The sequence below is a fragment of the Oncorhynchus gorbuscha genome, linkage group LG08 (genome assembly GCF_021184085.1).
Source record: "Oncorhynchus gorbuscha isolate QuinsamMale2020 ecotype Even-year linkage group LG08, OgorEven_v1.0, whole genome shotgun sequence".
NCBI lineage: Eukaryota > Metazoa > Chordata > Actinopteri > Salmoniformes > Salmonidae > Oncorhynchus > Oncorhynchus gorbuscha.
In genome coordinates this window covers 22,245,551-22,267,938 of record NC_060180.1, presented here as the reverse complement: position 1 = coordinate 22,267,938, position 22,388 = coordinate 22,245,551, and the positions used below count along the sequence as shown (strand labels likewise).

Below are 22,388 nucleotides of genomic sequence, written 5' to 3'. Positions count from 1 at the left end.
CACAGTACCAGTGTTAAGATATTTTATCTATGTTTAAGATAAATGTTTAAATCATTCTACTCAGAAACTTAACCATTAGGGATTAGAGGTTATGTAGCATGAACAAGGAGTAATTCAAAATAATAAACACAGCTCCAACTCGGTTGGAGTGGGGAAGAGAGGAATGCATGTGTGGGTGTGTTTAACGAAAACAAAGAGGATCCTTTACCTATGTTTGAACCGACCCGGCTATAACTCTGTGGACATAAAATAAGACAGTGAGAGCACCTCCAGGTTTTTTCAGGAGTTAAGCCAGATATAGTGTGTCATGTATGTGCGCTAGTTAGTGGGTTGGAGTGAACTTTAGAAGTAGCTTTTTCCTTGTCGGAGAGTAGGAGGAGCCTTCGAGACGCTATGACAAAATGTGTGGTATATAAACCAATGTACATTGTATTATGACCAGCGCTCTCGAGAATAAATGCTATTGGCAATTTTGGTAGATTGGTCTCTGTCCATTTTATGCAAATAATGATCTTACAAATTCTTAGAAACAGACAGTGATTTAAATTGAATTGGTTAATGAACACATATAGGAATTGTTAAATTCCTTTAACAACCACTCAAAAGTTTACACACCTACTCATTCTTTATTTTTTACTATTTTCTACGTTGTAGAATAATAGTGAAGACAAACTATGAAATAACACACAGGGAATCATGTAGTAACCAAGAAAGTGTTAAACCCTTCAAAGTAGCAACCCTTTGACTTTAACCTTTATCATACTCATTAACGAGGCAAGTCAGTTCAGAACAAATTCTTATTCACATTGATGACCTACACCGGCCAAACCCGGACGACGCTGCGCCAATTATTCGCCACCCTATGGGACTCCCAATCATGGCCGGTTGTGCCTGGATTCAAACCAGGGTGTCTGTAGTGAAGCATCTAGCACTGAGATGCAGTGCCTTAGTCCGCTGCGCCACTTCATCATTGCCAAGGAGTTCTTGAAGGAGTTCCAACATATGCTGAGCACTTGTTGGCTGCTTTTCCTTCACTCTGCGGTCTAACTCATCTCAAACCATCTCAACTGGGTTGAGGTTGGGTGATTGTGGAGGCCAGGTCATATGATGCAGCACTCCATCACTCTCCTTCTTGGTCAAAAAGTCCTTACACAGCCTGGAGGTGTGTTGGGTCATTGTCCTGTTGAAAAACAAATGATAGTCCCATTAAGTACAAACTAGATGGGATGGCGTATCACTGCAGAATGTGTGCCTTTAATTCTAAATAAATCACAGTGTCACCAGCAAAGCACCCCCACACCATCATCTCCTCATTGCTTCACACCTACTCTGCGCCTCACAAAGACACGGTGGTTTAAGCAAAAATCTCAAATTTGGCCCAATCAAGTCTCTTATTATTATTGGTGTCCTTTAGTAGTTGTTTCTTTGCAGCAATCGACCATGAAGGCCTAATTCACGCAGTCTTCTCTGAACAGTTGATGTTGAGATGTGTCTGTTACTGCATTTATTTGGGCTGCAATTTCTGAGGCTGGTAACTCTAATGAACTTATCCTCTGCAGCAGAGGTACCTCTGGGTATTTCTTTCCTGTGGCGGTCCTCATGACAGCCAGTTTCATCATAGCACTTGATGGTTTTTGCGACGACACGTGAAGAAACTTTCAAAGCTTGAAATTTTCCGGATTGACTGAAGTTCATGTCTTAAAGTAATGATGGACTGTCGTTTCTCTTTGCTTATTTGAGCTGTTCTTGCCATATTATGGACTTGTTTTTTAAAAACCAAATAGGGCTATCTTCTGTATACCACCCCTACCTTGTCACAACACAACTGATTGTCTCAAACGCATTAAGGAGGAAAGAAATTCCACAAATTAACTTTTAACAAGGCACACCTGTTAACTGAAAGGGATTCCAGGTGACTACCTCTTGAAGCTGGTTGAGAGAATACCAAGTGTGGAAAGCTGTCATCAAAGCAAAGGGTGGCTACTTTGAAGAATCTCAAAAATAAAATATATTTGGCATCAAACCATGTGTTTGATACCATTCCACCGATTCCGCTACAGCCATTACCACAAGCCCGTCCTCCCCAATTAAGGTGCCACCAACCTCCTGTGATGTGAACGCAGCATAAACATATGAGGCGAAGCAACGTAACAACCAATGGTTGCGTGCCACGTCATCGACTATCATCAACTGACAAATTGCTATATAACCCTGGTCCCCCAACAGTACACATTGTTATTGTAGCCCTGTACAAACACCTCATTCAGCTCATCGAGGGCTTGATGATTAGTTGACCATTTTATATCAGGTGTGCTTGTCCAGGGTTACAATGAAAATGTGCACTGCTAGGGGTCCTCGAGGACCAGGATTAGGAAACACTGGTTTAGCTGGCACTTTAAATACCTATCCAGGTGTAGTAAGATGTGTCAGGCGTCAGCAACGTCTCAGCATAGGAACGCATCTCTGTGATTAGCGGATACAGAAAATACCCATCCAGGCTTTGTAATATCTGGCATGCTGCAGTAACACCTGGGTAGAGGAACGCGCCTCGAGTCTGTGAAGGCTTAACATTTCTGAAAGCACTGGTTTTAAGTTGTCTTTTGTGTAATCATCAGCTTACTTTTGTCTGCCTAGTTGAATTCAGACGAGCAGCTTTAGCCATGTCCATGTCCATTTACATTTAAATTGCAATTCATTTGAGTTATGTTCAACAATTTATTAGCATGGCTATACTGAACATGTGTGTTACATCAAAAGCTTGGGTGTAAGTAGTGCATACCAATATGGTATACATTTTGGTAGCCTTTCAATCTAATGTAAAATTATAGACACAAGTCATATCTTCATAATAGGCTGGTGTTTGTCACACCATAATGATATTTTAAGAGTGAAAAGATAGGAATACCAGTAAGTTCAGTAACAATCCTTATGGCAGCGGTGTACATTTATTTTTAAGAAACATTTCAAACAGAGACTATCCACAAAAAACACACCCCGGTCAAACTTTTTTTTTCTACAGTTCTGGAAGTGGATGCATTTTCATTATTCTTGATACTCTGTCCGCTACGTCTCTTTCCTCTCAACAAGCACACAATGTCATATGTCACAACATGCACACCTCAATGTCACCTATGGTACAGACTTTTGTATTTTGATCAAATGAATACAAAAACACAATACACTTAACAAAATAATGGTGACATAACTACAAAATATGATACTACAATATGGTACACTGTACATTAACACTTGATTTCACAGATCTTTTATTAATGATGCAGAATGCTGTATAATTTCCAAAGATGTCTCAAATGTAAAATGTACTTCATGTTTGCTATTGTTGGATGTTCAAAACCTAGTCCTGAGGTCATCCTAGGAAAAGAGTAAAGAGACTCCTGGATAGATTGGAGGAAAAAGCATACCGCTGGTCAGCCACAGACAACCTAACAGCTTGGAAGCAGTGGGGGAAAAAACTCAAATGGACAAGTTAGAAATAAAAGGAATTCTAAAACATAAGAGAACCTTGGATTGGCCAATAATCTGCTAGCTAACTACCACACTAGAAAAGCTTTAGCAGCAGTGTACAAATAAACCTTGTTTACGTGTAGAATTTCTGTTGGACGTGTACACTTTGGACAATAACATCTTCTTCAGAAACGAACTTAGAAATCGAGTGAGTATATGTTTAGATAAGACAGAGACTATGTAAGAACTTCCACTAAACTGAAGACTTTTCCTTAGTTCTCTGGTATCCTTTTGGCACACTTTCACCAACATAATTTACAGGCACTACCATTCAAGCAGCAGTTTCATATTTGTTTTATTTTATTTAACTAGGCAAGTCAGTTAAGAACAAATTCTTATTTTCAATGACGGCCTAGGAACAGTTGGTTAACTTCCTGTTCAAGGGCAGAACGACAGATTTGTACCTTGTCAGCTCGGGGGTTTGAACTTGCAACCTTCCGGTTACTAGTCCAACACTCTAACCACTAGGCTACCCTACCTATCCTCAAAGGATTTGGAGCAGAATGAAAATGCCAGGAACACGATATTTCCCAATTGTCTAGTTTATTTTTTGGGGGCCAACAAAATGTATACAATAAGTAAAAGCCTGACACTTAGTGGATAAACAGAACATGCTAATCATCAATATGCTAAAACTTAAAAAAGTAAGATTACATACAGCATTTAATCAAACTGGATACACCGATAACAGAATGTATTATTTGCAATGAAGTTACATTACATCTAAATCAACCCTTAGGATGGTATCCAGCACAGAGAGGAAACGATTACAATAGAGATATGAAAATACCCCCACCCTAAAAAAAAATCATTAATTGGTCATTTCTTAAGTAATCTCAGGAACATTGTTTGCCTCGGTCTCCCACTTCTCCAAAAAGTCCTGCAGGTTCAAGTTGAAAGTATCAATACCTTTACCAGACAGATGAACCCCATCTGGCCTGTACAGGCCTGCGTCTGAGCAACACGTGATGTTTTCGTGGGACAGAGCAGTGCCACCTAGCTCCGCGATGATGGCGTGAACTCTTCTGTTGATGGCAGCCCTAAAATTGTTCACTGCTTCGCTGTCCTCCGTTTGCCTCCACGACATCCGGGGCAAGATGTCGGACCAGACCAACCGGCATTGTGGGAAAATGCTCCTCACGGAGGTCAGGTCCTTCTTCACAGACGACATAAGGGCCTCAGGGCTTTGGGTACCCAGATCGTTACCACTCAGGTGCAGGATGACCACGTCCGGTTTGGGCCACTTGATCTTCAGCTGGTCTAACTGGGGAAGCAGCTGGGCCCACGTCATGCCCTGTGTGCCCTTCCACCACACCCTCACACTGCTGGGGTCCATGCCCAACTGCATGCCAATCTCAGGCGACTTGGCCCTCATCTCTGCCCAATATACAAGTGAGTGTCCACAGATCCACACGTTCCTAGGCTCAGTGTTGGCATAGGTAACTTTGGGAACTTTTCCTGTAAAAATGCAATAATGAGACAGGGTAAATGTATGGGTTAGCTTCACAGGGGCTCTGCTAGGTTGACGTTACTGCCAGGATTGACCTGTGCTCCAGCTCTTGGGTCTCTGCAGGCTGGCTGTTTTTCTTCCACCTTTGGCCCAGAACTGACGGAGCTGACACTCAAGACTACATCCTCCAGCAGTTAGTTAACTTAGTCTCGTGCTATAACAGAACTCTCCTAATGAACTGAGGTATGATCTTGTTTGTTTAGTACTACCGGACCACACCCTCATTGTGCAGGCCCTAGCTAGTCGTCAGATTGACAACGTTTATCCCTGTTTTGGAGTGAAAACAACACTAACAAGTCCCCTATTCAGGTAAAATTCTCCTAGCAGTAGAGATTCCCTAATCAAGAAACGTACAGTAATTCTAAAAAAAAGTCCTAAAAGTATTGAAGTATTGTACTACACAAACAAAAATACAATTCAACAGCTGAAGACCTATTGATGCAAAGTCTGCTAAAATACTTACCTTCAGCTGTTGGAGAAAACATTACATGTTAAAGCTAGCTAACATGAATATCTGTATTGAGAGAAACTCCTGTCCAGATTAAAGGAACATGGGAGTCTATGTCAGTCTATTGTTTCTGTTATTATCAGTTTGTCTGTGCAAAAGCACTTGAAGACCACCATGTTCATAAATTGTATTGCACGCACAGAGGGCGATACATGTTTTCATCAAAATATTGTATTGCATGCACAGTGGAAGATAAATATATATTTAAATGCTTCTATGTGAGCATAAACCAAGCATGGGCACTTTCTTACTAGGACATACTTGTCTTAAAATTGTGTAATGCAAGCACCAAACTGGTCAATTGTTACAAGGCCAGGGCTTTCAAAGCAAATAAACAGGCATTCATGTGGTCTTCCAAGACACAAGGCTATGCTTTGTGAAGAAATGTGGTAGACATTAAATAAAATGTTACCTAAACTTTCTGAGCGCGACCAAGCCCTAACACAATAATAAAAATGTAATATTTACGTTACAGAAAATATCATAACTAAAGCAATCTAAGATATCACTTAAACCTGATTAACTATGGCTGTAATAAGAGCAAGTAAAACTGAAGTGAAGACTCAAACCTACCTATATTTCCTCCATATCCGCCTCTTGACACCTATGGTATCATCTCATCCTATACTTTAATTTGTGTTGAGTGCCAGGTATGTACAGCTCTTGACTTGTTCTGGCATCACCTAATCTTAACCTAAGCTACAATTTGTGGCTGGCCATATTGCTACGTTTCAACCTTACTCTAAGGGGTTATCTGGTACCTGTTGTGTTTATCCTAGTGTTCTTCCTCTCCTGATTCTTCTGTCTCATCCGCAGGTTAAACTGCTCCAGCTACAAAACAGTGACAAATTGAGACACACACACAAAGGCTATCCCATGTAAATACAGTCAACTCCTAAATTAAGCAGATTGGGACTGACTTGCCAGCGTGCACTAAAACCAGAACATATCAGAAGCAATTGAATAGAATTGGGACTACAAAAATTCTGTACACACTGCACTTTTCCCAAGAGTACTTATGTTGTGTGCAATTGTAAATTCCTGATAACTGCCCTATACTGTAGGCCTATACTGTAATTCAAATGTAAACAACACCAAGGATCGAAGGTGTGGCTTGTAAATCATACACAAATGTAACACAATCAGACAGGTAAAATGTTTCCTAACTTCAACACACGGAATAAATAAAAAAACACAACATACCCTTTTCTTCTGTTTGGCCTTGATATCGTCTTCTGTCACTGGTGGACCCCGAGTCTCTGCTGATTGAGGGGGAGGAGAGGGCTTTCCACCTTCAGAATCAGGGCTTTGTGTTTTGATCTGGAGAGGTATGGTGATATTTTGTCTTGGTGAATCCTGCTGTGCACCAGCCACACTTTTGACTGTTTCAATCACCTTGAGGCATCTAGACTGGTTGGTGACTTGGAGGATTTGACTCAAGACATCCCTTGTAGGATTTGATATAGTCACTTGATTCAATATATTTAATTGTTGTGTGAACTGAGTCTTTGCAAACGATATCATGGGGGAACTAGGCTGCCCATAATAAGTGGAGGAGGGCAAGGCAGTGAGTAGGTCAAGGGATTGTCCCATAGGTGAAGTAAAAGTATACACCCCGGCTGCTTGTTGACCAACTGGAACATCAGGCGTGTTTGTCATGGATGAAACTGGGGAAATCTGTTCGGGGGGACCTGAGGAACCGTGTGGCAGTGATGAGAGATAGTTGGTACTACAACCCTTGCTATGCCAACTCTTAGGCGCGATGGGCTGGGTCTTCTCAGGACAGTTCCACAGTGTGGTGGAATAGGAGGTGCCAGGCTGTGAGGAGGGGGTGGGGGGTAAGACGCTCACTGTCCTGGTGAGGCTCTGCATCTGCCTGGCCCTCTCTAAGGCCGCCTCCTCTTCCGGGTCAAGGAAACCTCCATATTCCGAGGTGTCTTGGGGGCTAAGGTACACCTTCCGCTGGGAAGGCCTGAATGGCGAGGCTGACTGGAAGTGTTTGGAATCAGAGTCGTCGGTGGTGCAGTGCCGATCTCCCCGCTTAGATGAGTGCTTCGTCTCTCTCTCTGAGGATGAGTGTTTGGATGACTTTATCCCGTAGAGGCGCTCCTGGGTCCTGTCTGCCAGCTTGGTGACCTCTGAGGTTTCCAGATTCAAGCCGATGGCCTGGAGCAGGCTCTTGATCTTGCCGAAGTGCTGCGTCTTTTCCCGACTATCCTGCTCCCTAGTCTCCTCCACCGGGACTCTGGCTGAGCAGGACCTCTTGTTATCCCTGTACCTGTCTGACCGCCCAGGTATCTCACAGTGCTCTTTCTCAGTCGCTGCAGGGGCTTTACCCCCATAGAGGAAGTCCTCTTCTTCCACACGTTCAGATTCTCTCAATAGCTGGCTGTGGGACATCATTCCAAGAATTCCGGGAAAGCCACCACCTTCCTGGATTGCCCTCTCGTGAGGCAGCAGCCGGTCTTCATTTCTGGCGTTATCATAGTCGTCAGAGTTCTTCACTCGCTCCCCGATGATACCCCTGCGTGGGCACTCTGGCTCTTCCTCTGTACAGGGCACATCTCTGTACTGATCTTCATCCCCACGGTCAAGCAACTCGCAATAAGGCTTTTGAAGTATGGAACTATCTTCCTGAATACCAGCAATCTCCTCTTGAAACTCCTTGACCATAGCTGACAGCAGACCGGCATCCACACCTTTGTTGAGGGTGTTGAGGAAACGGGCGAGCTGGGTGTTCAGGTTAGAGTTCTTTTCCTGAGACTCTCGAATGGGAGGTCGATTTGAAGAATAAGGGTCAAGAGGTGTTTGGCGAACTGGAGAAGGTTGCGACAGGTGATCTCTAGAAGTCTGCTCATATGGATCATACTTGGCAGATAAGTCAGGAACAGGATGCCCAGCAAGTGAACGTTCATAATAGGACTTCTGACTGGATGTTTGGGTGTAGGGTGGTTGGGCAGAGTGTGGTTTATAGGGCGTCTCAACGTCATAACCGTATTGTTCCACAAGCCTTTGATCAAGAGGTTGAGCTTTAGGGAGTTCAGTCTGGAGAGAATAAACAAAACATTTATAATTGGACCCCCCCCCCCCCATTTCATACAAATGATTTGATTTCACAAATTGCTCATCAGGCTGATGATTTAATATGTTTATTTTACCAATATATGATAACTAAAAAAAGCACTGGCGCACAGTAGACTATTCTAATGAAATATAACCAGCTCTTAAAAATGATTGAGAGTGAACAAACGATTATCTACATGATTGAAACGTTTAAAAATGACAACTGACCTGCATTGGGAAAAGTGGACCTGCGACATGGTCTGAGCGTTTCTTCAGAATGGACATGGGTTTGATGTCAGTGGGTGGTTTAGGTTGTGTAGGAAGCTCTGCCATTCCATGATTGTAGTCAAAGCAGGTCTTCTCCATAGGCTTCACTTCTGAGAATAAATTGGGAACTCCACCATGTTTCTCCATGGCAACTATGGCTCTCTTGCGGTATATCAACTCATTGAGCTCCTCTAGTTCCCTCTTCTTTCTTTCTAGCTCATCATTCATTCTATCTGGAGATCTACTTACTGAGCTTGAACCATTCTTGGAGCTCTTCTGACTACTTCCATCTCGCTCCTTGCTGCGGCTCCTTTTCGAGGAAGTTCTCTTTTTGCTGCCGCTCCTTTGGTTGTAATCTTTTCTCTCCAGACTGTGGCTTCGTCTCCTGTTCCTCTCCCTGCCTCGGCTCCTGCTGCGACTGCGCCTGTACTTGCATCTACCACCCTGCTCTTTACGCTCCCTGCTTGTGCTCCGCCTTTTCTTCACCCGGCCAAACTGGTCTAGGCTGGGGCTCCTGTGTCCGTATCTCCGCTGGCTGCTGTCGGAGTCTTTGCCACCAGATCCAGAGCCAGCAGGTTTTGACCCCAGAATATTTATGACTGATTTCATCTTGATTGACTTCTCCGAGGCAGGTTTGTCGTTGCTGGTGCACAAAAGAATGAGGGAAATGACTTCGAGCACATCTCTTAACCCTCTGGAGTCTAAGCGGGTGGGGGTGTGGGAGGGGGTGGGGGGGTCCTACTATGCTAACATATGGAATTGTTTATTAAAGGTGGTCAAACCAAGGATAATTTAGCTATTTGATTTTGAGTTTTAGGACCCCTTAAGGTATCAAAAAAATAAATATAAAAAAAATATATATAAAAATTGAATTTGGCCTTACTGCTATTAGCCCATGGAAAAACATTATAAGCTTCATACATGGACAAGCAGATAGTCCCCCCTCAAAGAATCTAAAAGGAAGTTTGTTTTGAAGTGTCTATCCTATATCTGATATTGCTGATTCAAATAAATTAAAGCTTTTTAAAAAAGTGCACCGCTCGGGGTCCTGCGGATTGAGTTTGGGAAACACTGATTTCACCCCTTATTTTAGGCACTAAACTAACTACATTTATACTTCTTAACTATCTATATACTTCCATTCTTTTTATAAAACTGGTACCTGGCTACCTTCAGACTAGTCTTGTGAGCATCCTAGAGCAAAACAAACGACATAAGTGTTCGTGAGAGACTCACCTTTCCACAGAGGGTTCATATTAGTGTGTAGCCCAAACGGTTCAGACAGAGTCCCGTGACGCTTTTGGGGTCGTAGAGCAAAACAGAGAACACCATCGTGTTTGTGAGACCAAAAAGGAGTCATAATAGTTTGCGGGCCTAACCATTCGAACGCTACAAACGTTTGTGTGAGAAGACCGATTTTCGGGATGCCTCATGGTCTGACTATCATCGCTCCAGCTCTGCCATCTTTCACTGCTGATGCGGAAGGGCGACATCGGCGGATGCAGTGGATTGAGACGCATCCCATGCAAAAAACTTCAACTGTGGGGTGGAAACTTCAACTGACAGATTTTGATAGGGATTTTTAAAATTATTATGCTAATTCTATTTCCACAGGGGCGAGGACATCGACTCTAGGGGATACATTTTTAGATTTCAGGGTAGTTGTGGCTGTGCCAACAAATGACATCCAAAATCATCACACAATGATACTTTACCTTGACTTCATGTTGGAACCAATACTACTACTAATTACAATCAAACTCACGTGGGATCATCATCTTTGTTCTCTACTTTGACACCTGTGCCCTTGAAGAGGTAATTTGGGCCTCTCATCAGTTTGATGGTCATCTTCTTCTGTAATAGACAATAATAGGAAATAGACAGTTAAAGACAACATAGACAGCCACGTGTCTATCCCTTAAGTGAATATGACATCCCCCAAAGTCACTGGCCTTTGTTCCATCATAAACCAACCTTTTCATTTGCCGCCACGCCCCTTAGCTTGGGCACAGCGGTAAGAACAGGGGTAAGAACACTGTCGATAAGGCGTTTGATCCTAATCGCTTGGTTGCCTCCTTCAGCGGTTTCAAGCTAGGAGAAAATTGAAAGAGTTAAAGAAAAACAAAACAATAACAAAAATATGAATAAAACAAAAATGTGAGCAAGACAAAGGAGCTGATCGTGGACTACAGGAAAAGACAGGCCGAACAGGCCCCCATTAACATCAACGGGGCTGTAGTGGAGCGGGTCGAGAGTTTCAAGTTCCTTGGTGGCAAAATCACCAACAAACTATCATGGTCCAAACACACCAAGACAGTCGTGAAGAGGGCAGGAGACTAAAAAAGATTTGACATGGGTCCCCAGATCCTCAAAAAGTTATACAGCTGCACCATTGAGAGCATCCTGACCGGTTGCATCATTGCCTGGTATGGCAACTGCTCGGCATTCGACTGTAAGGCGCTACACAGCAAGCGGTAGTGGAGTGCCAAGTCTAGGTCCAGAAGGCTCCTTAACAACTTCTACACCCAAACCATAAGACTGCTGAACAATTAATCAAATGGCCACCCTGACTATTTACATTGACAACCCCCCCCCCCCTTTGTTTTTACACTGCTGCTACTTGCCGTTTATTATCTATGCATAGTCATCTTACCCGTACCTACATGTACAAATTACATCGACTAACCTGTACCTCCGCACATTGACTCGGTACCGGTACCCCCTGTATATAGCCTCGTTATTGTTATTTTGTGTTACTTTTATTTAGTAAATATTTTCTTAACTCTATTTCTTGAACTGCATTGTTGGTTAATGACTTGTAAGTAAGCATTTCAAGGTAAGGTTGTATTCGGCACAAGTGACAAATAAAATTTGATTTGAAATAGCTAGTTGGATGTACCATGCCTTCAGAAAGTATTCACACCCCTTGACATATTTCACATTCTGTTGTGTTACAAGGTGAGATTAAAATGGATTTAATTGTCTTTTTTAATTTATTTTTTACAATCTACATAAAATACTCTAATGTCAGAATGGAAGAAAAATATTGAACATTTGTATAAGACCAATGAAGATTAAAACACTAATATACATTATATATAAAAGTATGTGGAAACCCCTTCAAATGAGTGGATTCTGCTATTTCAGCCACGCCCATTGCTGACGGGTGTATACAATTGAGCATTCAGCCATGCAATCTCCATAGACAAACACTGGCAGAAGAATGGCCTTACTGAAGAGCTCAGTGACTTTCAATGTGGCACTGTCATAAGATACCACCTTTCCAACAAGTCAGTTCGTCAAATGTATTCCCTGCTGGAGCTGCCCTGGTCTACTTTTAAGTTTTGTTATTGTGAATTGGAACACTGCCTCTAGAAACAACTGTGAGTTCCAAACTGCCTCTAGAAACAACGTCAGCACAACAACTGTTCGTCAGCGCTTCATGAAATGAGTTTCCATGGCCGAGGAGCCGCACACAAGCCTAAGCCGCACACAAGCGCAATGTCAAGCGTCGGCTGGAGTGGTGTAAAGCTCGCCACCATTGGACTCTGGAGCAGCCATTAAACTGTTTTAAAGTCACCATTGGCCTCATTGTGAAATCCCTGAGTGGTTTCCTTCCTCTCCATCAACTGAATTAGGAAGGACTCTGGATGCCTGTATCTTTGTAGTGACTGGGTGTATTGATACACCATCCAAAGAGTAATTAATAACTTCACCATGATCACCATCTACCAATAGGTGCCCTTCTCTGCAAGGTATTGGAAAACCTCCCTGGTCTTCGTAGTTGAATCTGTGTTTGAAATTCACTGCTTGACTGAAGGAACTTACAGATAATTGTATGTGTTTATTTTACCCTTATTTTACCAGGTAAGTTGACTGAGAACACGTTCTCATTTACAGAAACGACCTGGGGAGTAGTTACAGGGGAGAGGGGGGGGGGTGAATCAGCCAATTGTAAGCTGGGGATGATTAGGTGGCCATGATGGTATAGTATGAAGACCAGATTGGGAATTTAGCCTGGACACCGGGGTTAAAACCCCTACTCTTACAATAAGTGCCATGGGATCTTTAGTGACCACAGAGAGTCAGGACACCCGTTTAACTTCCCCTCCGAAAGACAGCATCCTACACAGGGCAATGTCCCCAATCACTGCCCTGGGGCATTGGGATATTTTGTTTTTTTTAGACCAGAGGAAAGGGTGCCTCCTACTGGCCCTCCAACATCACTTTGAGCAGCATCTGGTCTCCCATCCAGCGGCTGACCAGGAGCAACCCTGCTTAGCTTCAGAAGCAAAACAGCAGTGGAATGCAGGGTGGTATGCAGGGTAGTATGCTGCTGGCAAATTGCACACAAATTAAATGTGTGGGGGACAGAGATGAGGTAGTAATTCAAAAATTATGTTAAACACTATTACTGCATACAGAATGAGTCCATGTAACTTATTATGAGCCTTTCTAAGCAAATGTTTACTCCTGAAATGATTTAGGCTTACCATAACAAAGGGGTTGAATACTTATTGACTCAAAACATTTCAGCTTTTCATTTATAATTCATTCGTAACAAAAAAAAAAAAACATAATTCCACTTTGACATTATGGGGTATTGTGTGTAAGCCAGTGACAAAACATCTCCATTTAATCCATTTTAAATTCAGGCTGTAACACAACAAGATGTGGAACAAGTCAAGGGGTGTGAACACTTACAGAGGGCACTGAATACCAATTGATATTAATTTTGACGTGCCAATCGGATCACAGCACCATGGAGACTCACCGAAATGACACTGAACTTCACCTTCTCCGAGATGTTCAATTTCTTCTCCTCCATGACCTCGGTCAAATGGAAGAACAGCAGCTGGGTGCTCTGATGGCACTTAATGGTCCCAGACAGATCCCCAGCGTGCACCACCTCACCCTAGAGGGGAAAACACTTCACTTAGACATGCTGTGCAAAGAATATTAAAGGCATTTTTTATAAAAATTCCATTACATAAAACATCCCACCTTTCTTCAGTGTGTAAAGTTGTCATATATCAAGTGGAAAAACCTAGCCAGACTCCGACTTAATGGCATCCTGTACCACATTCTAAAAGTGATCTTACGGTTCTGCGTTGCTCTGTTGACTCCTCACACGTCTCTGAGAGAATCTCCACGTTGATGGCACGCTCCTCCTTAGTCTCACGGTTAGTGGAGATGTTAAAGTGAACCTTGTCTCCGTCACACATGGTGGCTTCAGTCAGAACGTCAGCTGCTTCAAACAATAGTTGCTTCAGTGTGCCACCCACCAATGCCTCCAAAAGGCCCTGCTCCTGGAAGGAAAATGAGATAACACATTCTAAAATACATGATTTGACCACCCAAACTTTTCCCAACAAGAACACAACAATAATATTTGATTTGTACATTCTTTCAGTACCACACGTACCTGCTGCTTTTTGGAGACCTTAATGACCGTTCCTGCATGCTGCGCAGCGCTAATGTCCTCAAACACCACAGTCCTCTGGAGCAGCACCTCCTCCACTGGGGCCACTGGCTTCCACTGGAGACACAGTAATAAGGACATTACTGGGTATGTCACAGATGAGAGTACTCCACTCTGAATGACAGGAGATTTTCCACCAGTTGGCACCTATCATAATTTGCACTGAACTGTGCCCCACCTTCTCGTTTCCTGCAGGGTCTTCAACTATCTTCTCCATGGTTTCTTCCAGTGTCACTGAGCACTCTTTCAGCTTCCTTACTCTGATGGCCTTCTCCTTATTTTTGATCTAATGAAAACAAATGACATTTATGTTAACGTCAAATGTATAAATCAATCAACAAATAATTTCAACAACATTGCTATACTTAGGACCAGAACCTGCACAGAGGGTCCAAACATCACTCCCAGGTACGAACTGATCATCATTCAGTGTCAACAAATTAAATTTGCCACTGAATTATGTGGATGGGAAAGACACTATACTCACTGTGACAACTGTAAAGTCCACCTCATCCATAATGGTGAACTCAGTTAGACTCATGTTCTCAGTGGTTTCAAAGGGCAGGTTGTTCTGGTTCGCTGCCATGATGGTACCAGAATCACACTTTACGCTCTTTATAACACCCTGGTGGAGAGTACAAAAAAATATATCAACAACTAGCTACAGTAGGGATGGCCAACTCTGGTCCCATAGAGCCGCTATGTGTGCTGTATTTTGTTCCAGCCCAGCTCCAACACACTTGATTTAAAGGGATTCTCTGTTACTTTTGTATACTTTTCAGCCAGTAGCTCTGGAAGTAGCGCTTGAACCAAAAGTGGTCCCTGAAAATTGTCTACTACGTCATATATGTGCACCATGTCATTGCACTCGCGCTGCTGTGGGTGCATCATGTCCATCTTGCTAGCTGTCACTCATATGGTGAGAGGCTGCAGCTCATTAGTTGAACTCAAATGTCTAGGGGGCTGGCCCACGTGGGGGAAAATGGCACATAACAGCTTCCAACAAAACTGTTTCAAACTAGGGATTTTGCGGCTAATTGAGATGAGACAGTAATTCTGCTCATAGATTATGCATGTAAGAACTACACAATGACACAGCCAACCCAATGTGGGAGGTTTAAAAAGACTTAGTAGTCACCAAAGTACAGGAGCATGTCTTTAAAAAATTGTGGTCTCAATTGAAGATCTTGAATAGATTATTATTTGACTCAGGTGTGGTCATACTGAGCTGAATAAAATGGCGTAGAGCTCATCAGGACCAAAGTTTATGTCAGAATTTGTAACCGAAATGAAGATGTGCCACTCAGACTTTAGACTCACCACCTCCCTCTTCTCTCCAGTGATCTTAAAAGTCTGTGGTGTCTTTGGCCGAATATTAGTGGCTCTAATTTTTTGGGTAACTATGTCGGTCAACAAGTTGAACATCACATGGTCCCCTTGAAACAGAGTGATGGTGTAGTCCTTCTCCGAGTAAAGCAGTGCTCTTGACATGCCGTCGATGTTGGCCTCAATTTGGCCAGGTTTCGGCTTTGCACCAGGCTGTGTGGGGGCACATAATTATGTTAATACCAACAAGGACATATTTAAATGAGAAGCCAAATACTAGTCATAACAAGCCAAGCATATAATCAAGTTACCTTACAATAAACTTCTAGTTATGGCAGTGATTAGAACTTTAATAAAGTTATGACTGAATATTTTCCCCCCCTGTGTGCTACAGAGTTCTATCACCTGCTGCTCCAGGATAACATTGCAGACAAAACCTTCAATAATGGTGGAGTCAATCTCCTCAGTACCCCCTGGAGGTACAGACACACCAGTGGCATACTCCCCGGCCTAGGTTTATTATACAAAGAGGGGGAAAAAAACAAGATGCATTATTTAAAATACAATGAAAACGAATGGTTCACAAACTCCTGAAAATGTCTGTATAACTATATATAGCGAAAAATTTCTAAAGTGACCCACCTTCTCCTTGTAGGCTGTAAAATGCACCCTGACCCCAGGTATCATGTTCTTGGGGACTCCGAGAAAAGCATCAAAAGTGAAGGAATATTTATTGAGATCGTCTCTTTCGATGTAGCCATAAGTTGGCTGTGGGGGGAGAGCAAAACTTGAGAATGCAATGTTTGCTAGTGGAGATGAAGAACCTTCCCTTCAAGCAGGCTTCTCAGCTTTTGGACTTACCCCTATGAATGAGATGACCCCCTTGGATCTTCCAGGTGGAGGAGGCCTATGATTTGTAAGTGTTGAGAGGAAAAAATATGCGTCATGTATAAGCAGAACTTATACATGACAGCTAATCTCATGTATGGAAGAGCAAACTACTGTATGCAATCAAACACTAATCCAAAGTGATGATGACATCCAAATTGTTGACATAATGATCATTACTTGTCATTGTAGCTCTTTTTCTGTCCTGCTTTTTTGTCCTTCTTTGAGTCTTTGGTCTTCTGTTCATCAGTCTGGGGTGGATCAAGCTGAAGAACCTCAGAGTCCCGGCAGCGTCCCCACACATAAGGAACTACAGTCGTCTCAGTCGGAGGGGAGGCTGTTGTTGGGACGGGCTGTTGTTGGGAAGACAAACGGAGCCTGTGAGAAGTTGAGGCTCAGCAGAACATACATTTAATTAAAATTGTATCATAGAGATGACAGAACAGGACAGAACAGACACAGTGGCACTTACCCACAATGATGGAGGAACAGCATAAGGGTTGGCCTAAAGGAGGCAGACTTGATGTTAGGGATTACTTTAAAACCATGTTAGGGCCATTTAAACCATGTCATGTTACTATAACACAAAATTAATTTTTTACAAGTTTAAATTAAGAATTTACAATATGCACAAGGCACAACAAGTTGTCTTTATACGATTACCTCGCTTTGCCAGGGTGAAGGAAAGATAGGGTTGTCCACCGGAGGCGGAACCATGGGCGGCATATCTAGGGGAGGAATACCAGGGGGTAGGATACCTGGGGGCATTGGTCTGGGTCCATTGCACATCATCGGATCATATGGTAGGGGCATACCCGGACCATACCCGAATCCTGGTCCATCCATCCGTGGCCCATCTAAACATCCATCCATTGGGTCACCTGGACCCATTGGTCCATAGCCTGGCTCATATCCGTGATAATCAGGTGGCATGGGGCCGTGCATCATTGGATCTCCCATAAAGTTAGCATGTGGACCTGGGCCACCGTGAAAAGGACCAAAAGATCCAGGCGGCCCACACCAACCTGGACCCATGTCAAATGGATCAGGCACCCCTAGGCCCATATCAAATGGAGGTCCATTGCCTTTTCCACGCTTCCGACCACCACCTCGTCCCATTTCGAAAAATTGAACGAAAGCTGCTCTCGAGCTTACGTTAGCAGTAACAACTCTTCAAATGGGGAAGCGAACGTTGAAATGCTGGATAGATTACCATACTATATACATATATGAAGGTACATGTATTCACTATTGCGTATTCACAGTTTGTGGTTTAATAAGTACGTATGGTTATATCGCAACTATAACATCCCACGTTAGCGAGCTAGCTAGCTTCATAACCTCATACTAGACATCAGCGAACTTGTTGCGGATATTATGACTATGGAGACGTGACATATATCCGGTGTAGATTATAATTAGGTAAATTGTAGAAATGGGCGGGGTGTATGGCTTTGTGAACTAGTGACGTCCAAAGCGAAGCGAGATGATTTATACCATTGAGATCCTATTTAATTAATAGAGGGTGCTATGTCAAATAAAATCTCAAAGTTTCAGAATAGCGTGAAAATGGCAACCATAGTACGGAACAATATTCACGTAATAATAAGCAAATCAGCTTCAGTGTAAAAACAACAACTTTGAGTACGGAAATAATAAAACATGCCGAAAAATTGCTGTGATGTTCAATGAACGTGTAACCAGGTCAAAAGTTCCGCCCTACGGTTCGCAATGCTCCCAAGTAGGGAAATGTAGCCTGCGAGAAGAACCCGGTTGCTTCAGTCTATTCAGTGTGGGGACCCGGTGACCATAGTACGCTTCACGTAACTATGTTTGTGGAAAACATTTAATCACAACTAAGCCATTTACGTTATTTGGTATAGTTCGTTTGTAACACTTAACTATTGTAACCCAATAGTCTATTTTGTGTTGTTGGTCTTGTTTGGTTTATGTTGCGGTTGAGATGGTAGCTGGCTAGCATTCACTCATGTGGCTGCTAGTGCCATGAAAATGTGCATGAGGGAAGCCCTACTACGTTTTTCTAAGTAGTGAGGACACGAGAGCAGGCAATGTTGACAAGTAATCTTTATACATGGTTTACTTTGATAAAATGTAATTGACTAAAACAAACAGACAAATAATGTATTTGCTGTGAGCCAATGGGTTAACCTAGAAAACCACAAATTGCGTTACGCGGGCGGGGCCGCGACGTTCTACTTACGGATCGCCATTTGGGTGGGTGACTCGTCTTTTGCGTGTCAAAAGCTACACGTCAAATAACATTATGGCCAATATTTGCAATCACAATTAAGGCGCGCGTGAAGCCAGCTATGAGTGCGTTCGTAAATTCGCTCTGGCTATCTACTCCGATTTCAGAGCACTTTAATCTGGATAACATAAACAACCTAACGAGCAGTTAGGACGAGTAAAATGGTCAGAGTGAGGTGTTCTCTCATTTGTGTCTGGAAGAAGCTGGCCAACCGTTAGCCAATTATATTGGGTACTTGACTGCTCGTTGTGAGGTCAGAACGCTCGGATTAACCCTACTATGGAAGGCCAAGAGTTTCAAATCGTCTTGATTTGGACGCTTGTTACGGGCATGGTTACACGCGTTCATTACACCTGTTCAGTGTGCATTTACAGGTGATTAGAACGCCTGTGAAGTAACGGGCACATCCCATGTGTCTTAAAGTACCACATTGTAGCCCCTCCCACCTCAATTTTTGTGAGTTTGACTTCCGGCCTGTTGCGATAAATCGCTTACTCAGGGAGGAGGAGATCATTCTAAATATGGCTCAAATTGTTATTACATTTACAGAATGTAAACGCTACAGCAAGGCGTCGGTGAGAATTGAAACGACTTTTTCCACATAACTACAAAGCTGACGCTGGCTAGCTAGCTTCTTTTCATTTTGCATGGCGAGTTAGCTAGCTAGCAATAGTATTCTGTCAAGCCTGTAACTCACGTTAATGGTTGTGTTAGAGTTGCGTAAATTCGAATCTGGTATCAGGATAAATATAACAATGAGTCACCGATTGTATTTTTTTATTAGCTAAGTAATAAATGGCAAATACAACTTTCGTATATACGGGCTCACTGTAATACCACGCATGGCAGGACAGAGAACTGGCAAGATGTATGTAAACAGTGTTGTTCAGTATTTTTCCATCTCAGTTAAACCTCGTGAGGACCACCCCTCCCTATCACAACTTTGTAAGATACAGAAAGTCACACCATGTGCTCAATATTGTTACATGCAAACACAAGGACAAAGCATCTGCTGGGCTGTTATCTACAGTTTTGCAACACGCAGGTCACACCATGTTACACAGTTCTTGTCACACACACAAACATGCAAGTAGCAAGCATTTGTTTCATCTCATAATGATACTCCAGTGCACAAATGCAGATACCTCACACAACCAACATCAGATAATATGTAATCATGTATATGGTAATGGCTATAATGTAAAACACAGAATCCCACAGTTGTTACGTTGTGGAACAGAGCAACATAGTTATTTGTACTTGTCATTTGGTCGAGGCAAACATTAGTTTAGAATATAATTGTTTACTTTGTGTAGATTTGTGTAATTTGTTGGGTTTGCTAGTTAGCAAGCTGAGATGTATTTGCTCAAGTTGGCTAATTTAGCTATTAGCTAATGTTTTAGGAGAACAGGTTAGCCCCCTGCATAATCTAGACCATAAGAGAATGGGGAATAAGGTCTGGCTGTTGCAGTGCCCAGACTAGGTGAGAGCAAACTGCTACAGAGATAAAAGTAAGATCTCTATCTTGACTAGCTATATTTCAAGGTTGAACCAATGCAATATGTATTTTATTGGCTTGCTACGTGAGCTGCTTTTTCTGAACATGTCTGATAAAGCTACACCCTTAGAAAAAAAGGTGCAATCTAGAATATAAAGTTATTCAGCTGTCCCCATTGGATAACTTTTTGAAGAACCCTTGTGGGTTCCAGGTAGAACCCTTTCCACAGAGGGTTCTACATTGTTAACCCATTTTCCTAAGAGTGTATCTAGTTGTTCTAATGCAATGTCCATGTTACAGCCACAACATGATGATGTAGTAAAGCATCCGAAGACTTGTGAGGATTAGAAAAGCCTGCTTTGGATTAACAAGGAAGAACAATCACTAGCTATATCAGATAAACATGTTCAGGAAAAACAGGGAGCGAGCAAGCTAGTAATAGTAACATTATTATTTGAAACCTCACATGCGCATGTATCTGAGATATATTTAATCAATAAGGCACCTCAGGAGTTTGTGGTATATGGACAATATACCACGGCTAAGGGCTTATGCGCAACGCGGAGTGCCTGGATAAAGCCCTTAGCCGTGGTATATTGGCCATACAACACAAACCCTTGAAGTGCCTTATTGCTATTAAAAACTGGTTACCAATGTAATTACAACATTAAACAAGTAATATTGACTCAGTTGAATTGTCAACTGGTCTAAATTATTGTTAGGGAGATGTTGCTGTTCAGAATGACATGTTTATGAATGTTGATGTTCACAGGAATCTACTAATTCTATGTTGAACCAGCAACACAGATGGAGGGGGAGGAAAACAGACTGCTTCTTTCTACAACACCTTCACCAAATCATACAATGTTTGTTACATCTGAAATAAATACAGAATTATTTTAGTTTATTCTGTTTAATGTTTTTTTTATGTAATTTAGCAGGTCTATCGTATAATGTATTGTTTTGAAACATTTAATTAAATATCTATTCAGTCTACTCTATTTTATGTTTGCTAAAATAATGTATGTTTTGTACTGTTACTTTTTACATGCTGAAACAGTCTCATTAGTTTTGAGCTAGATTATGATTGGGGAAATGTCTACTACCCTTTTTAAAATGTTGATGAATGAAATTAGCACAGTTACTAATAGTTTGTTGCTACTGTCTGGTGAGGAAGTGGGCAATATGAAATACATTGGAGGAGGAAGGGAGAATTAATGAGAAATCAGAACGTGGAGAATGTCAGGGAATAAGTAGGTACATGTACAGCCTATCAATGACAAATGGTGCAGAGGTATCCTTAACATTAGATATGTTCATGTTATGTACTGGGCAGACGGCTAGACAGCTTTTTTTCAAAACATTGGATTACCGACTTGAGTGTTGACATCTCAGTTTGCACCGCATTTTCACATGGATGTGTAAATATACACTGAACAAAAATATAAATGCAATATGTAAAGTGTCGGTTTCATGAGCTGAAACAAAAGATCCCAAACATTTTCCATAAGCACAAGAAGCTTATTTATCTCAAATGTTGTGCACCCTGGTCCTTCCTCTGCTGACCCTGTAACAGTTTATAAATTCATTTTTAGAAAACATTTTAATTCTGCCTTTGTGGTTTGGAAAGTATAGTGACTATTATTGCTTTAATTTATTCATCAAACAAATTGGGTTTTGGGAAAATAGGTACTTTTTGAAAAACTATCCCATCTGGTGGATGGAAAGAGTCATAATTTATATATACACACACACACTTGATACATGGCTTGATATATCAAACAAGGAACAATTATGGATAGCTAATGAAATGGGAAAAAATACCTTAATGAATTATGAAGCCTTTGTGCTTTTTTTTCTTCAATACATAACAAATCAATGTGACGTTAGCTACCAAATAAGTTATTTTCGGCAATTATCCAAAAACTACAAATACGCCATTCCTTGCCTGAACAGGTATAATGCACGCTTGTAAAAATGCCCATAAGCGTTCTAATCACCTGTAAATGCACTCTGAACAGGTGTAAAAATTAATATTATATGTGTTCAAAT

The 22,388-nt window shown here is 42.0% G+C and overlaps 1 protein-coding gene and 1 long non-coding RNA gene across 4 annotated transcripts; one reads left to right on the top strand and one right to left on the bottom strand.

Moving 5' to 3' along the window:
• Positions 1–1,121: 1,121 nt before the first annotated feature.
• si:dkeyp-121d4.3 lies at positions 1,122–19,044 on the bottom strand. Of its 3 annotated transcripts, none has more exons than XM_046358844.1 (18): positions 17,233–19,041; positions 17,042–17,074; positions 16,750–16,922; positions 16,543–16,588; positions 16,324–16,449; positions 16,087–16,191; positions 15,676–15,894; positions 14,843–14,980; positions 14,534–14,641; positions 14,299–14,412; positions 13,976–14,182; positions 13,648–13,788; positions 10,848–10,964; positions 10,639–10,727; positions 8,835–9,516; positions 6,747–8,588; positions 6,305–6,374; positions 1,122–1,180 (listed from the first exon to the last, which is right to left on the bottom strand). In XM_046358844.1, the coding sequence occupies exons 1-18, from the start codon at positions 17,686–17,688 to the stop codon at positions 1,173–1,175; spliced, it is 4,674 nt and encodes a 1,557-aa protein (XP_046214800.1). In that variant the 5' UTR covers positions 17,689–19,041; the 3' UTR covers positions 1,122–1,172. The 3 variants fall into 3 exon arrangements, with proteins under 3 accessions (XP_046214800.1, XP_046214798.1, XP_046214799.1); XM_046358842.1 differs by lacking the exon at positions 1,122–1,180 and adding an exon at positions 2,916–4,983 and having other exon boundaries at positions 17,233–19,035; XM_046358843.1 differs by lacking the exons at positions 1,122–1,180; positions 6,305–6,374 and adding an exon at positions 4,758–4,983 and having other exon boundaries at positions 17,233–19,044.
• LOC124041350 lies at positions 18,235–21,243 on the top strand. The gene is made up of 2 exons (XR_006839920.1): positions 18,235–19,413; positions 21,109–21,243. It is a non-coding gene; the product is annotated as an uncharacterized LOC124041350 (long non-coding RNA).
• Positions 21,244–22,388: the final 1,145 nt, after the last annotated feature.